The 18,008-nt window shown below is 43.6% G+C and overlaps 2 protein-coding genes across 2 annotated transcripts; one reads left to right on the top strand and one right to left on the bottom strand.

The window, feature by feature from the left end:
- Positions 1–800: 800 nt before the first annotated feature.
- On the bottom strand, positions 801–4,381 carry LOC310813714 (programmed cell death protein 10). The gene is made up of 8 exons (XM_083682806.1): positions 4,283–4,381; positions 3,343–3,565; positions 3,173–3,226; positions 2,631–2,748; positions 2,408–2,534; positions 2,158–2,236; positions 1,973–2,055; positions 801–1,754 (listed from the first exon to the last, which is right to left on the bottom strand). The coding sequence occupies exons 2-8, from the start codon at positions 3,430–3,432 to the stop codon at positions 1,673–1,675; spliced, it is 633 nt and encodes a 210-aa protein (XP_083538932.1). The 5' UTR covers positions 3,433–3,565; positions 4,283–4,381; the 3' UTR covers positions 801–1,672.
- A 3,367-nt stretch (positions 4,382–7,748) lies between these two features.
- Positions 7,749–17,706, top strand: LOC310814027 (inositol-3-phosphate synthase 1-A-like). Its single transcript, XM_083683249.1, has 11 exons — positions 7,749–7,880; positions 8,846–8,968; positions 9,294–9,455; positions 9,923–10,052; positions 10,503–10,696; positions 13,400–13,549; positions 14,871–15,086; positions 15,256–15,420; positions 15,794–15,907; positions 16,560–16,777; positions 17,210–17,706. Exons 2-11 carry the CDS (start codon positions 8,855–8,857, stop codon positions 17,403–17,405), a joined length of 1,659 nt encoding a protein of 552 aa, XP_083539375.1. The 5' UTR covers positions 7,749–7,880; positions 8,846–8,854; the 3' UTR covers positions 17,406–17,706.
- The last annotated feature ends 302 nt before the right edge of the window (positions 17,707–18,008 follow it).

Below are 18,008 nucleotides of genomic sequence, written 5' to 3'. Positions count from 1 at the left end.
CTAGACACTTACTGTATAAATCCTTATGAGGATTGGATAGGCATAAGTACGACAGTGACATTTCCACCTAGCCTATCTGATGGCAAAGTAGAGCCACATCTAGAGCCACATCTGTGATATTATTTATGCATGCAGCCCCCACTACTATTTTGTATATCCTTTTTGTATCAGGGCCCACTTGGAAAAGACACCTGGGTCTCAAGTGATCTCTCTGGATGAATACAAGGTAAACCAAAATAAGAATATTTTACCTATCCAATCATTTTAGACTGTCAGGGGAGTAGGGTTTGGGCATGTATTCTCTCTGCAACATTTTGTCTATCACCTGCTCCTGAACACTATACCCTGCTGGGACTGGAGATGTATGGATGTGGAGGATTACAATATGAGGCTGGGGTGGCCCTGCACAGAATACATTCTGTCAAACTCCCTGAATGAGAGAAATGACCTGTGTGTGTGTGTGTGTGTGTGTATTCCTCTTCCCTAGCAAACAGTCGGCCTTCTAGCCAAAACACCTGTAGTTGCCATGGAAACCACTGTGTGTGTCTTTATGTCACTACCTAGCTTTGAGCCACACCCTCACCCTTCCTGTTCAACCACCATTACACACCTTCCGGTCGTCTCCCCCATCTCAACCTCACCCCCTGCCCTGCCAACCCTCTCATGTTCCTCTTCAATATCACTTCATTCATCCCCTCAGGGCCAATTAAGACAAATCACACACATCCTTTTAATACATAAATAGACATCCTCCACCTATTCCACACCTTTCCACAAACACTGGACTCGGAAACGTTGAACAAAAAAAACGTCATCATTTGGAAACTATTTATTGAACATTTGCAACCAGATATCAGTTAAATACAGGACTTTCATTTCTCTCTCTTCATCCTTTAACAACAGGGACTGGCTCCCTTCAGTTACACTCTCTGAGAGGAGGGAATGTTACAAGACATGGTAAGGCGCACTCTGTGCTGGAAGTCTTTTGGCTTTTCTGTCTTCTGATAGAAAGAGGAAAAAGAATAGGGGGTGCATCTCAATCGTTTAATGTGGCATCCTCAACTCGCCTCATTTCCTTTACCTGCACTGATGCGAGAACACTGAACAGGCAAAATCAAACTACAGGTGGGGTTCCATCGTATTGCGTTTCACCTCTCTGAGTTTTCAGATCAGTGCAGTTGAATAAAAGGAGACAAGGAGAGGAAGCTACATTTGACTATTGAGACGCCCTCTGAAGGTAGTGAATGAAAACTCAGATGTGAAACCATGATTGAAGAGCTAGAAGTAAAATAATCACATGAATATATTAGAAAAAAATGGCAATTAGTCCCCTCGCCTCCCCTACTTCCCCACAAGACCAGGGTTATAAATTAAAACAGTCCAATAAAATCAACCAGGGTTGGGGTCAATTCAATTCCATTTGAAGAATGGAGAAAAAAGAAAAAGAAAAAATAATCCTCATCGAAAAAAAAAAGAAGGTGCTTTTCAATCTCTTGAATTGGAACATCAATTCGTCTCCTGAATTCACTGGATTGAAATGGAATCGACCCCAACCCTAAAAAAAATAAAAAAAATAATCAACCCTTTCTATTTTACATATACTGGTGCTCTTTGTCCGTCCACCATCATGTAGATGTTGCCCCGTGGGAGACCAGGATGTTGTCTCTGTCGGTTAGGCCACAGTCTTGAAGGTCTGCAGTATGAGGTTGGTTTGGTGGATGAGCCGATTCGCACTGATGAAGACATTTATTGCCCTAGGGAACAAGATAAGTGGGAGTCACATCAGAAAACAGAACAAAACGATGAAAAGAATTGGTCAATCGCACTAGCAACACACACTGTGAAAAGGCTTGCTAGAAATGGGCAAAACAGTGGTTGACCATTTACAATGTGATATCTCTGAATATGACAAACGTTCACTATGCCTCAAGTCAGTGTTGTTATGGGATCAAATAAAAAGAAATCCACTTACTTTCCGTCTTTGAAGTATGTTTTCAGGGTGTCGCTGAAGCTTTTGGAGTATTTCACAAACTCCTTTTTCTGGTGCTCCAGGGCCTGGACACAGAAAGTCAAAACAAAATAACTGTTTTAACAAAGAGAAGGAAGCCTACTGAATAAAAGTGCATGTGCATATGCGCGTGTGTGTGTGTCACTCACTCTGCGGTTCTGGTACTGGTATTTCTTAAAGACGTTGTTGACCGTGTCCAGCAGCTCCTTTATGGCGCTGGCAATGTCTCTGTGGAAACCAAGAGCAACACATTGGTGACCAATCAGAACAACAGATTTCCAGGATAAGCAAACAAGGATCGTAACACTACACAAGGATAAGCTGTTTGTCTGCGAAGTGGCATATACTGTGCAACTCTGCTCCCAATAGTGAGTGTGTGTGTGTGTGTTCCACACTCACTTGATGGTCTGTAAGAAACGGACTCTGTCGTTGATCTCGTCAGGGATCTTGCTGAGGATGTGTTTCAGAGCTCTGGCTTTGTCATTCAAGTCCTGAAACTCCTGCTCAGGTCTGTCAATCATAAACTCTGTAAAAGAAATAGCAAACTCATGTAAACAGAGTTTGGCGACTCAAAATAAGATGTCTCCTCCACACACACACACACACACACACACACACACACCTTCCACATCGTCTGCTGCCATGCGCAGTAGGGATTCAGTGAAGTTAATCTGAACATTCTTCTTCTCCAGGATCTTCATGATGATGTCCTGAGTCAGACCAGGGTTCTCCCTCTCCGCCTACAAGACACAGCACTCATTGGAGTTGGACGTTTATAATTCAACCATGAATCACAGACAACAGGAGTGGACAAGTGAGGTTGGAACGGTCAAATCAACACCCCTCCATCCCTTGGGTTTGGTTGGCAGAGGGGTCATCAACAGTCTAATGGCTACCTCTCCTTGCCTCCTGTCTGTCATCTGCACTCTGAAAACACAGAGGCTAGGTAAGGCAATATGGAGGTTGCCTATGAGGAATGTGCTTTAACCAGTACAAATCATTCACATTAGTGTGATGAAGGAGAGGAGACAATGCGAGGAAGGCACTTCAGACTATTGAGCCACAATTATTGAGATGTGATCTCTCCAAGCTTAGGGTCAGGGGTCACAACGGCAGGGATCATGTGTTGATAATGTCAGAGGTCAGCGCTCATGTCTAGCCTACCTTGATGAAGGCTGCTCTCAATGTCTGAGCTGCTGACAGGTTGATCCTCTCCAGCTGTCAAACACACAAACGGAACACACACACACACACACAAACATACACACAGAGTTTGAGGTTAGACCACACACAAATGTACATGCACATACAGTACATGCGCGCACACGTTTTACCTCATTGAATACTGGGTACATCACAGCGTAAAGTGTCATGGAAACCATGGAGCTCGTTTCGGCTTCGTTCTTCATCTCTTCCATTGTCATCCTCCAGGGAGGAGCAGCTCTCAGTGAACAGGTGCAGGAGAGACAGGCAGCAACTCACACACACTCACACTCACTCACTCACTCACACTCACACACGCTATGAATCTCCCAGGGATTCCAGAGTGACAAGAGTCTGGAGAAAAAAGCGAGAGTGGCGCACTGTTTATTGCCAAGAACATATGCAGTCTTATTAAGTCATCTAGCTAGCGGATGCTGAAACAGTAGGCTATTTGTCAACATACGTCCATGACAGCTGTATGACAACTGCACTTGTTTACTACGTTAATGCCATGACCACAGTACTCTCTAACTACTGGTATAGCGGTATAGCTACATTAGTTAAAAGGGGTACCTGTCACTTCTTGGTTGGCATTCATGATCAACAACGTCTAGCAAAAACAATCCGGCACTGTGACTAAATGGGTTTACGTAGCCTGGCTATATTTGTGAAGAGAGGTCATTTAGCTTAGCTAAACGTTAGCTAACTCAGCTACCAGCACCACAGCATAAACATATATTTATTTATTTATTTTAATTTGCTGGTGCTAGCTAATGTTAGCACACTTAGGCGTTGACACACCTGACCACCGATATTTACCGGTAGATGGCTATAAGGTAGCAGATAGCTAGCTAGGGAAGCTATCAACATCATGAAAAGGTTCAATCGGGGCCTCTTTTCTGCGATGGAGAGAGCTGGCCGATGAGCTAGCTGCTAGCTTTCTACAGCTAGCTAGCTACCTAGCCAGGGTTTGCGAGCTTTGAACAAGCCAGACACATTTTCAGCCACTGTGTCATTCAATAAAGATGCGACCAACGGTTAAAAAGACAAAGATTGTCTAGCTATAGCTACCTTTCTTTTTACTTCTTCAATACCCAAGTTTCGCAGTCGATTGCCTTTTAGCTGCTGTGTTTTCTTTTCAACTCAAGACGGAAGTTTTTCAGAACTAGCCTAAGCGACAGTTTCCGTCTACAAACCAATCAGCTTGTAAGTCGTAAAGACTTATTGTCCAATGACTCATTGAGTAGAGAAGTTGTTATGCAATAACAATATTTTGTTTTTACCCACTGACTGTAGCTTAACCTTTATGATCTAAATGTCGTACAATTATGGGAGGATATGTGTGCGTGTGCGTGTTGAGGCATATGTCTACAATGTAAAATTGTAATTAACTGAATGCACTTATGAAGTAGGCTTTTTTGAAGTTATTAATAAAAAATATATAAATTGACGGCCACCACTAATGCTTCATGATGAATGTTGATGGAAGCCATACAGAGATGAGACAGTTAAAGGTCCAGTCCTCTGTCTTGGGCCAGCAGATCCCATTTATCATCTCTCGTAAACCATTGAAAAGACCCCTATCAGGATAGGTAACTCTGGTCCTAAGGCATCCCTTTTCTCAGCCCTTTTCCTACGCCTGACAAAGGTTTACATTTAATTACTCTAATCATATGGCTATGCCACGCAACTGCTGTATGTCTTTTTTTTCCATTCACAGTAAAGCCAACAATGTTCCATGTTTCGCTACTGTTGCTGTACCATCAACAATTGTCAATAAATGATTCACTTTGATGTCAGTGTCTTGTACACCTGCTTCGGATCGACAAATATCCTCTATTGGGACCAGTGATATCTGTAGTTTTCCAGTAAAGGTTTGTTGTTTGTCATTTGAATAATCTATGCAAATGAAGAAGATTCCAGACTTTTCTGGGATTCTCAGGCAGGCAGTCTGCTTAGCATGTTCCTGATTGGTCAGAGCCCTTAACAACCAGGGGGGATACAAAACAGAGCTAAAATAAGTTTCTAGTCGTAATTAGTAGTAAAAAAAAAAAAAAAAAACAACTAAAGAGAAGGGTAGCTAGATGTCATCATGACTGGGCAAATCTCCGCGACTCCAGACGGTATTTTGACAGACTCCATACAACATATTTACCTCTCACATCATTGGTCAACACGTTAGTCAAAAGCTCTTTCACATCACTAAAATTGGCCCTTGAAATAACTGGATGATTATTTACCATTGTAATCTCTGGATCTGAGACAAGACACAGATAGTCTACTGAAAAATTGATGTATATGAATATGCCTCCAATGGGCATAACCTCTCTCCTTTTCATTTCAATGGGGTTCTGATCTGTTAAGCAGAGAAGAACCATCACATTTCAGGGCTTCTACTCAGTGTCCAAGTGGCATTTTGAGTTCAGGCAGAATTCCAACCTCTCGCCCTCCTGTCTTTGGCCTTTGACCTGGCTGGAGGGAGCAATGATGTAGGAAGGAGGAAGGGAGAGAAGAATGATAAAGAGAGAGAAGAATTCTATTGACACGTGCCAAAGCGAATACCTTGATCAACTGCTATCACTTTATAAGTGTTTTGGGCTCATTGTGTCACAGAAGAATGGGCACACCTAGCTGACATCTTGTCTGCGATTAAATCGATACGATATTTTGATGTCATTTCCATTCTTGTGTGATGTTTCTTTTCAGTATTTTGATGTGTATTTTTGATAACGTACCACAGAGATTCAGCCAAATGGTCAATCAGCTCATTACAATTGGAATTGGAATTTAAATGGTATCGCGCCGCTAGCCCCTGATCCAGCTGAAGACCTGTGGAAAACACTGTTTATGAATTGAATACTGTTGTTGATATAACTTGCCAGAAGGTGTCCCCCATTTGATAAAAGGTAATTTGAAGTTCTTGGTAGAAATCCCATTTGGTCTTGGGATGTTATCAATTGTTTTCAGAATCTTACTTCAAGGAGACTGTTTATCCGATCTCCTACGTGAGTTAGTCTTATTAGACAATACGTGCTATCTTATTTTCAATCGATTACATTCCTAGAACCTTCCACTACGACGGTATGTTTTATGTTATGTTCACACTTTTGATTGTATGACTTGAACTAAGCTGAATAGCTTATACACTCACCTAACACTTTATTAGGAATACTACTAATACTGGGTAGGGCCTCCCTTTGGTCTCAAAGCAGCCTCAATTCTTCGTGGCATTGATTCCACAAGATGTTAGAAACATTCCTTTGAGATACTGGTTCTCCATGATGACATGATTACATGATGACATGATTACATCGCAATTCCTGCAGTTTTTTCAGTTGCACTTTCAAGCTGTGAATCTCCCGTTCTACCATATCCCAAAGGTGTTCTTTTGGATTCCGAGTGACTCGGAAAGCCACTGACTCATTGTCATGTTCATGAAACCAGTTTGAGACGACTTTTGCTTTGTGACATGGTGATTTATCATGCTGGAAGTAGCCATTAGAAGACATTAAAAGACATGGTAAATTGTGGCCATGAAGGGATGCACATAGTCAGCAACAATACTCAAATATGCTGTGGCATTCAAGCGATGATTGATTGGTATTAACGGGCCCAAAGTGTGCCAAGGAATTTGCCAAGGAGTTCCTAATAAAGTACTCGGTGACTGTCTCTTGTCTAAATAAATGTTCTCAATTAATGATTATGCTTCTCTCATTTGTCCGAGAATGCAACGGTTGAATCTGTATGCTAGGATGATCTGCCATCACTTCGCTTTGAATAATTTTGTCGCGGTTATGCCTAGATATAACATTATTATCAATTAGTTTATGTTTGCACGACTCAATGTTCGACGCACAAGATGGTTAAGGTGTCCGTTTGACGTGTGAGGCTTTGTGATTTCGGCAATTAGAATCTTATCTCATAATTAGGAGAGTTACTCTTGACATATAGCATGTGAGTAGAGATCTCTTATTAACTGGTTATTTGTATAATTGATTCCCGACTAATATGACATTAAGAGTAGTGAGGTGCTCTCGTTGATGATTTCATCGTTTGGAGGAGTAATCCATCTATAACTCGTTCGTGTTCATTACATTTGGCGAGACTAGCAAGTAGGGAGCCTCTGAATCATCCTTTGTTCTATAGGATTTAAATCAAACTTGTACACTAACTATTCTACATTCCCTCTGGCCATCTAAGACTTGAGTTTAACGCTCACTTCAGGATTAATTGTTCATATTAGAGATTCAATAATGTCAACAATTTGTAACGATAATATATCATTTATGATATTATATTTTCTATGGTATAGATGATCATTATAAGCCTACAATCGATATTATGCTTAGGCTACTCTATCTATTGCAAGAGTAATTTAACTTTTGTGCACTGGGGTGTAGCCAAATGGGGAAAACAGACAATCTGCCTCCCAGGATGATTTTGCATAGACACTCCTCTCACACGTAGACTGTAACACTTTGCTCGTGTACACCATTGCGTAACGACACATTATCACTGGCTCGACTGGAATGAGAACAATACATGAGTATACAAGAATACTATTCATTAAAATATTAAAACAAGCAACCGAAGTATTGCAGAAGCTTATCGCCGTTACTTTACAACAAGAAAGTTCAACCCCATCTCCATCTACAATTCACCGTCAAAGGTAATACCATATGAATAACTAGTCGATAAAAATATTTTGTCTTCTGACCAAATGCCTTTCTTGTCTTTCGTCTTTCTATCGTGGTTTTGGTGGAGTATCGTGGTTTTGGTGGAGTATTCTCCTAATATTCATCATTAGGAGAATAGTCGGTGGAATTGATAAAGCAGATAAACGCACTGCAGCTTTGACCACTTGATGGTCATAAACTGCTGACTGAATGTAGACCATATACATTTTATGCTGGAGACACTCGTCGTTTTTGGAGACAGGCAGCATTGTTACGACTGGCAAAAGAGAGCCTGACGGTTAATAATAGTACTACTACTAATAATAATGCATTTATTTTGTATGGCGCTTTTATCAGTATTTTAAGACACTACATTCCATTGAGAAAACAATAATAGATATATAAATAAAAAGTAAAACAAAAAGCACACTTAGTAAAAAAAGAACAATACCAATAGTTCAAGATTAAAAAATTAAAAAGATGGGTTAAGGTCGCATATTGTTGACGCGCGGTCAGTGTGGTTTCCGTGTTACATGTGGTGCGAAACAGTCCACATGAAGCCTACTGCTCCGACTCACTTTTGCTAGCAGTCGTAACGTTGCTACATGTGTCCACAAATGAGTGTCATAGCTACACGTTTAAGAAAAAAAAGAAAAATAGTGTCGTCGTTACATTCTGCAGTTTATGGCATATCATAGCCCCATGATTTGTTCAACGACAGGAATCTAGGCTATTACATTTCACCCTATTTTCACACAGCTGTAAATCTATTGTGTTTGATTCCAAAGCCACTTGCCTATTCTCTTTGGAATAATAAGTAATTAATTTAAATTCAATTAACCAAATTTGATCTACCCCAAGGTCCATTTAAGAAATGATGTCATGCTGTCATTGTGTGTGTGTACCTGGATATTATTCAATATCAGTGCTTACCTCTTCTCTTCGCTCTCCACTGTAGGCTACAGTCATGTCAGAGAACATCCGCATAAACAGTCCTAATGTGAGGTACACAGACACACACATCGAGGCTCAGTACTCCTACCACACCACAGCCGTGCACAGAGACGGGGACATGCTCACAGTAAGTCTCTCTCTCACCGGGGACAGGGGCTGTATATTCCAATCCAACATAATACTTGCGTATCCTGGATGAATCAGAAACAATATTCCTAATGGGCAGCAATAATGCAACAGGGCTGTGCTGTGTATTCAGTGTGAAATAAGAGGAGACTGAACTGAACACACACACACACACACACACACACACACACACACACACACACACACACACACACACACACACACACACACACACACACACACCCAATCTGAGGATTACCAATGTTCTATGTCTAAATCTACTTCCCTCCCTCCCTCCCTCCCTCCTCTCCACCCTGTCCCCACAGGTGACCCCCTCCACTAGCGAGCTGACATTCCGTACAGAGCGCCGTGTTCCTAAGCTGGGGGTGATGCTGGTGGGCTGGGGGGGCAACAATGGGACCACAGTCACAGCAGCTGTGCTAGCCAACAGGTTGGGACTCACCTGGAGGACCAAAACAGGAGTGAAGGTGAATAAGCAAGGAGAGAAACACAGATAAAACACACACACACACACACACACACACACACACACACACTATCACAGAACATAACATGCTGCATGCAGTAAAGCCCTAGATTGTGTGTGTTATTGTCTAATTGTAGGACAAATCTTTGGATTTATGTTATGTTTATAGTCTTTATGTACAGTAAGAAAGCTGTTCACATGACTGTTCACAAGAAAGCTGTTTTAGGCGATGATAATTGAAGTTTCATGCCCCATTTTTCAGAGATAGGCCCCTCCCCTGACACCAAGGGAGCAAGCAGAAACCTTATTATAGCCCTGATATGTCGACAGGGTTCAGTAGAGAGTTCAGAGCTTAACACTGACATTTACATCACACACACGCAATCCCTTTCCTTATTTGGGCATTCCTTGTTACTTCCTCAGATCTTTTTTTCTTTTTTTTGAGTGTTATTTCTCCCCCCCCTCCAGAAAGCGAACTACTACGGCTCCCTCCTGCAGGCATCTACCGTGTGTCTAGGCTCAAGCCCAGAGGGGGAGGTCAACGTGCCCTTCCGTGACCTTCTGCCCATGGTGCACCCTGATGATATAATCTTTGACGGTAAAGGAAGGCCCAAAATGGAGGGTTTGAACTCTGACCCAGAGACAGCCGTGTGTGTGTGTGTGTGTGTGTGTGTGCGCACATGCGTGCATGCTCGAGCTTGTGCATGCTCAAGCTTGTGCATGCTCGCATATGTGTATGTGTGTGTATATCCAGGGTCAGGCCGCAGGGGCAACTCCTCCCTGGGGTGGAGAGAGGGATGTAACAGCCAAATACCATTCCTCACAAAGACAGTCTAAAGGAAAGCTTTAAACATACAGTATTGTACAGTGAGTTAGTGGTTAGTTGTGGCCATGGCTAGTAATACACTCGTTAGTTGTGGTTGGTGGTGGCTGGTAGATTTGTTTGATGTGTGTGTAATATCTCTGATTTGCTTATAATATCTCTGATTATGTGTGTGTGTGTGTGTGTGTGTGTGTGTGCATGTTTGCCTCTGTGTGTGTTTGTAAGGCTGGGATATCTCATCGTTGGACCTGGGCCATGCGATGGAGCGAGCAGAGGTGCTTGATTGGTCGCTGCAGGAGAAGCTCCGTCCACATATGAACCATTTGAAACCCCGACCCTCAATATATATCCCAGATTTCATTGCTGCCAACCAGGAGAGCCGAGCCGACAACATCCTGACAGGAACCATGGCTGAGCAGGTATGCTATAGGGTAGATAAGTGGGGTCCTTGGGACAACCCTACCCGACACTAAACCCTAACTGTAACCATTTTAAATCTCAACTTCGATCAGGGGAAGTCAGATATGGGTCATCCCAAGCATCTCACTTAGCATTTACCTTACGCCATAGTCACTGTGGTCCAAACCTCAAGATGGCGCCTCATACGGCTGCCACGGTGTGTTGGTGCGCACTTCTTTGTTTGTTTCTAGTCATTAATTCCGTTAATTGTGATTCCACTAAGTTTACTTTCACGAGGGACGCCAAGCAGTGCGACGAAGGCGCCAGTGCCGGGGCTTTAGTGCGCTTTAGGGAGAGAGGATTACGGGAGTACTCTACCGGGCAGATCGCGACCCGATCTACTCGCAAGGCGAAAGGAGGTGGGATCTGTTTCTATATAAATCAACGCTGGTGCAACGACGTGAAAGTGATTTTGCAAACTTGTTCTCCTGACCTGGAATCATTTTTCATCACCTGCAGACCGTTTTACTCTCCACGTGAATTCACTTCTTTTATATTGGCTGGAGTTTACACCCCCCTGCAAGCTGACGTGAAAGTGGCTCAACGTCAACTCGCCGACCAAATATTAGGAGTGGAGAGAAGGAGAGCGAACACTTATTCCCCAGTTATTGTGCTTGGGGACTTTAACAAGGGCAACTTAACTCATGAACTCCCTAACTCACGAACTCCCTCCCCCCTGTCGCACCTCTCTCCATCCAGGAGAGAGACGTTAACAAACTGTTAAAGAAACAGAACCCCCGCAAGGCAGCTGGTCCAGATGCTGTCTCCCCCTCCACACTGAAGCACTGTGCAGACCAGCTGTCTCCAGTGTTTACGGACATCTTTAACACCTCACTGGCTGAATGCATTGTACCTGCCTGCTTCAAAACATCCACCCCATCATCCCAGTTCCCAAAAAGCAGAGGATCACAGGCCTTAATGACTACGCGCTGACCTCGCCCTGACCTCTGTGGTAATGAAGACCTTTGAGCGCCTCGTGCTCACCCACCTCAAGGCCATCACCAACCCCCTCCTTGACCCACTGCAGTTTGCCTATAGAGCCAACCAGTCTGTAGACGACGCAGTCAACATGGGACTTCACTTCATCCTACAGCACCTACACTCCCCCGGCACCTATGCCAGGATCCTGTTTGTGGACTTCAGCTCTGCATTTAACACTATCGCCCCAGCTCTCCTCCAGGATAAGCTATCCCAGCTGAGCGTGCCTGAGCCCACCTGCAGGTGGATCACTGACTTTCTGACAGACAGGAAGCAGCAGGTACGGCTGGGCAAGCTTGTCTCGGAGCCCCACAAAGCTGTGTGCTCTCTCCTCTACTCTTCTCCCTCTACACCAACAGCTGCACCTCTAGCCACCCTTCTGTCAAACTCCTGAAGTTCGCGGATGACACTACCCTCTCCAAAGGTGATGAGGCTGCCTACAGGGAGGAAGTTGAAGCCTGCCTTCCTGGTGCAGCCAGAACTACTTGGAGCTGAACGCCCTAAAAACTGTAGAGATGGTAGTAGACTTCAGGAGAAGCCCAGCCCCAACCACCACCCTCATCATGTGTGACTCCCCAGTTAACATTGTGGAGTCATTCAGATTCCTGGGGACAATAATTTCAAAGGACATCAGGTGGGCGGAGAACATCACCTCCACCATCAAGAAGGCCCAGCAGAGGATGTTCTTCCTACGGCAGCTGAAGAAATTCAACATGCCACAGAAAGTTATGGTTGAGTTCTACACGGCCATCATTGAGTCCATCCTCAGCTCATCAATCATTGTCTGGTTTGCTGCCTCCACTGCCAAGGACAAAGGCAGAATGCAGCGGATCATTCGGTCAGCCGAGAAGGTCATCGGCTGCAACCTGCCATCTCTCCTGGACCTGTTCCACTCCAGGACCAGTAAGAGAGCAGGAAAGATAATCGCTGATCCTTCCCATCCTGGTCATCACCTCTTCCAGAGACTTCCATCCGACAAAAGGTTCCGGTCAATCAAGACTAAAACATCGCGCCACCTGAACAGTTTCTTCCCCATGGCAGTGGGGCTCACAACCACGCACTGACAGTGTAATTTATAATTATTTAAAATTATTCTAATTTATAGTGTATATCCCCCACAACCATTTCACAGCCTCTTGTGCCTACAAGATGTATTGTTCTACTGCTCTTTTTTGTAAATTTGTAAATTTGTTATTTTTGTTAATACTACTACCATATTTGCGATTTGTTTTTTATGTCCACGCACCAACCTCACCAAGTCAATTTCCTGTATGTGCAAATATACTTGGCCAAATAAAAGAATTCTGATTCTGATTCTGATTCTGATTCTGATTCTGATTCTGATTGTCATCACTATCTGGCAATGCTTAGCCACGTACTGGCCATGTGCTTTCTAACCACCAGTGCCCTAACCCAATCAATGTGTACCAACAGTACAATAGCACTGTACATGCCTATGTAACTACAATGTAAGTTCATGGATTTTGTGTCAAATCAATATCAATGGCATGGTTCGATTCCAGTTGGGACCATATATACAGTACGAAAAATGTATGCACTCACTGTACCGTAAGTCGCTTCGGATAAAAATGTCTGCTAAAAGGCATATATTATTATTTATGATATTAATATGAATATACAGGAATGGTTTGGATTAAATTTTTCCTTATCTTTCTTTAATCCAGGTGGAGCAGATCCGAGCGGACATCCGGGACTTCCGTCTCTCCAATGGCGTGGACAAAGTAATTGTCTTGTGGACCGCCAACACAGAACGCTTCTGTGACATCATGCCCGGTGTCAACGACACGGCCCAGAACCTGCTGGCATCCATCCAGGTCGGGGACAGAGGGATCACAGGGGAGGGTTCAGAGGTCAAAGGTCCACTCGTTTTCTCAAAACGCATTGGTTGAGAAAATCTATGTTTCTCTCCTTAAACATTCTCCTCCAATGCTTTTTAAGAAGAAAGTGAGTGGAGGACAGAGGAGAGGATGTGAGGAATCCGGTTTCTAACAATTGAAAAAAGGGCAGATGTGATGTTTTCATCTACTGCTAACACCCAAACTATGGTCCACCACCATCATTATCATCTTTGTCATCACATTGTCTGAAATCACAATTGTGATTAATAAAGCTTAGAGGATGAAAGGATTAGTCCTAACACTGTAACCCCTCCTAGATGGTGAATATTACAGAGGGATGTTGTGATTCAAAGGCTACGATCAGCCTGAAATAGCATCAGTAATCAAATGGCCTGCTCTCTGCATCTGTGTGTACCCCACCCACACTCTATGTTCATGTCTTCATTCATACAGTGAAGTGTATATTAACTAGTGTTAGGAATTATTGGGTTAATTGTTTTCTACGCTTTCTCATGTCTGTTAAATGACTGAAATGTAATGTAAATGTATGATGTGCAAAGTCAATAGACCATCAGTCCACCGGAGTCTTTGAATAATTGAATACAATGTGCACAAGGGAGAGATACAGCATAGGACAAGGTACAAAGGGTCTCTGAGGAACCGAGGACCAGCCCCCAGTTTTGAACTCAACTACAAGCAGTGAAAAAGTACCAGAGACAGCAAATCTAATGACCTCGCTCAGCCCCCCTTTGCTCTCTGTCTTGGCATATGGGCTGCCAGTGCCCATCAAGGTCAATGTGTTTACAATGCTGAATGTGGGAATGGCACCAGCAACTTGGCCGAAGACAAAATAAATCCTTCTGGGGACAGAAAAACAAGAGGGCCTGATCGAGCAGGCTATAGCTGATATGATAACTGTAGTACTAATGCATTGTGTAGCTTAGCAATCAACCAGAATCTCTATCCCCATCACCAGGCTTTCTCTTTGGTCAACTACTCGGTATCTGTTAGCCAGATACATTTACACTTACACTAGTGTAACATTCACTGTTTACGATGGCGAGCATTCATGAGGACTGTGCTCACTTAGATTGTATATTATATATTCATTTTCATTTCCTTTATACATTTATTTAAACAGGTACACAATAATTGTAAATGCCAAGTGTACAGTTAAAAACATTGGGAATTAAAACAACTTGAGTATACTTTTTTAGTAGATCTAATTGTCTACATTTTACAGTACAGTGAATATTTACTCAAAACTTAACTGTGTTGCATACTCTATCTTCCCCAGTCCGGCGCGGAGGTGTCCCCCTCCACTCTGTTTGCGGTGGCCAGTATACAGGAGGGCTGTGCCTACATCAACGGTTCCCCCCAGAACACATTTGTCCCGGGGGCTGTGGAGCTGGCAGTGCAGAAGGGGGTCTTTATTGGGGGGGACGACTTCAAGTCTGGCCAGACCAAGATAAAATCTGTACTGGTGGACTTTCTGGTCAGCGCAGGAATCAAGGTGAGAGGAGAGGCAGAGCGGACGTGATATGGCAGTTTCGAGGCAACATTTGGTGTCTGTGAACATTTTATAAATGCTATACTATATTTAATGTAATCTTATATTTTAAGATTTTATAAATCATTTTCCACATGGAACTGAATCAAACAGCTGTCTGTTGCCATGACAGCCCACTGCCATCGTCAGCTACAATCACCTTGGCAACAATGACGGGTTGAACCTGTCGGCTCCGCAGCAGTTCCGCTCCAAGGAGATCTCCAAGAGTAACGTTGTGGACGACATGGTTCAGTCCAACCCAATACTGTACCGCCCAGGGGAGAAACCAGACCACTGTGTGAGTGTGTGTGTGTGTGTGTGTGTGTGTGTGTGTGTGTGTGTGTGTGTGTGTGTGTGTGTGTGTGTGTGTGTGTGTGTGTGTGTGTGTGTGTGTGTGTGTGTGTGTGTGTGTGTGTGTGTGTGTGGGTGGGTGGGTGGGTGTGTGTGTACATGCGTGCGTGCGTGCGTGCGTGCGTGCCTATGTGTGTTTGTTCACAAAGAGTGTGTTCAAACTTTTAGTGTATGTGTGTATCTAAAAATCATCTCTTAAAAACAATTTTCCTCAATCAGTGTGTTTTTGCCTATAGGATCAGTGGGCCTAATATGTTTCTGTCTCTGTAGCTGGTAGTGTGAGCAGAGCAGCTGATCTGAGCTCAGTTCTGTGTGTACAGGTGGTGATTAAGTATGTACCCTACGTGGGAGACAGCAAGCGGGCCATGGACGAATACACCTCTGAGATAATGATGGGAGGAACCAACACCATTGCACTGCACAACACCTGTGAGGTCAGTGTGTTTCGCATAACGTATGTGACTGTGTGTGTGTGTTTGTGTGTGTATGTGACAGCATGCGTGTTTTGTGTGTGTGTGTTTGTGTGTGTATGTGACTGCATGCGTGTTTTGTGTGTGTGTGTTTGTGTGTGTGTACCATCATAGAGTTATAAGACTAGAGGATGTACTCCCCAAAATGAACTGCGATGATATGGGAGCGCCACGATTTCAAACTGTGGGTGTGGGTGGGTGGGTGGGTGTGTGTGTGGGTGGGTGGGTGGGTGGGTGTGACTGCATGTGTTGTGTGTGCCACTCCCCTAAATTAACTGTGGGGAGCGCCATGTAGTCAGTATTCTTTATCTTCACTGCCATCTGCTGTGCTAGAGCTTCGGTAGTATCAACACACCTCCAGTGTTTCAGTTCAGTCATTTATTGCCACCAATAGATGGCGTCATGCCCCTGAAAGCCATCGACAATCTATAGACAACCCTACTGAAGAAGAAGACCTTGCGTTGATCCATGTATCCTTATGCTGTCACAAATGTAATGAATGGAAAAGAGAGCTGGTGCTTCTCTAGTGATGTATCTCTATGGTGTGTATACTTCTACTGTATGTGTGCGCTCATTATTGCTCTGTCCCCCACCCTTTCCTGTCTCTCGCTCCCAGGACTCTTTGCTAGCCAGCCCTATCATCCTGGACCTGGTCATCCTGACAGAGCTGTGTCAGCGTGTGGGCGTCCGCCCTCAGGGGGAGGAGGGATACCAGTCTTTCCACAGCGTGCTGGCCCTGCTCTCCTACCTCTGCAAGGCCCCTCTGATCCCCCCTGGAGCCCCGCTGGTCAACGCCTTCTTCCGCCAGAGAGCCAGCATAGAGAACATCATGAGGTCAGGGCAGTTCAAAATCAAATCAAATCAAGCTTTATTTGTATAGCACATTTTATACACCAATGCAATACAACACACTTTACAGGAAAAAGTACACAAGCTTTATTTGTATAGCACATTTTATACACCAATGCAATACAACACACTTTACAGGAAAAAGTACACAAAGAGATAGATAATGACAACTAGTTAGACTAGAATGGCAATCACTGTCTAATTCCTGCCTTATCCCATTTTAGCCGTTAGAGGCCTTTATAATAGTCTATGGACATGGTGGAATAGTTATAAAATGACTTCCTAACATTTCTCTTTCCTTTTATAGTGGTGACCACTGTTTTTTTTTATTAACAGTTATGACCATTAGTCAGAGTATACTTCCTGTCTCTTTTATCCAGTCACAACAATTTAAATGACCCCTCCTGTCTCTCCCAGGGCATGTCTCGGTCTGCCTCCACAGAATCACATGAACCTGGAACACAAGCTGCAGACGGGTTTCCTTCCTCGCCACGACAACCACATCGATGATAGTGTAGCAACAAAGAACACAGCAGTCCTAGGCAACGGGTACCATGTGTCCCACCAGAATGGAGTCAGCGCCCACAAAGGGAATGAGGCAACAATTGGATGATGGCTGTGAACAAGACCCTTATCATAAGCAAGACCTAATCACAAGATATTTTAAAAATGACCTTGTCCTTCATTTTACTTTAAGAATCAATCAACACACTGTGATAAAAGTGACTTAGGTGTCCTGGTGTTGGGTCATTTTGGAATAATAATCCCTGTGTTAGGTCATGTTCTCTATTTCTTCATTAAACCCACTCTATTATTGTACATCTTGCACAAAGTGAATGTCCTATGACTGTAATCTGTGTAATGAAAGAACAAATTCCATGTTTTTATTCTGCTCATTTGCATTACAATGTTGTTTTTAGATCCTGAAATAAAACTTGGTACTGTACGAAAATGTTATCTGGAATGATTGATTTAGAGTGAGCTTGAAAACACACAAACACACATACACACACACACACACACACACACACACACGCACACAGCATCCGGAGCACCAGACAGATAGCGTCCCTAGCAACCAACGCCAGGGTGGGAGAGAATTGTTACACGCCGTTTTTTCTCGTGCTGCGTGTCTTCTTGATACACACACATTAGCATCGACACACAAAAACTGCGGTTTGCAATGGACCATGGCGAGCATCCAAAACGACTACAT

This window comes from Argentina silus (genome assembly GCF_951799395.1).
Source record: "Argentina silus genome assembly, chromosome: 13".
Taxonomy (NCBI): Eukaryota; Metazoa; Chordata; class Actinopteri; order Argentiniformes; family Argentinidae; genus Argentina; species Argentina silus.
The sequence above is the reverse complement of the archived record's forward strand: the minus strand, read 5'-3'. Positions and strand labels throughout refer to the sequence as shown.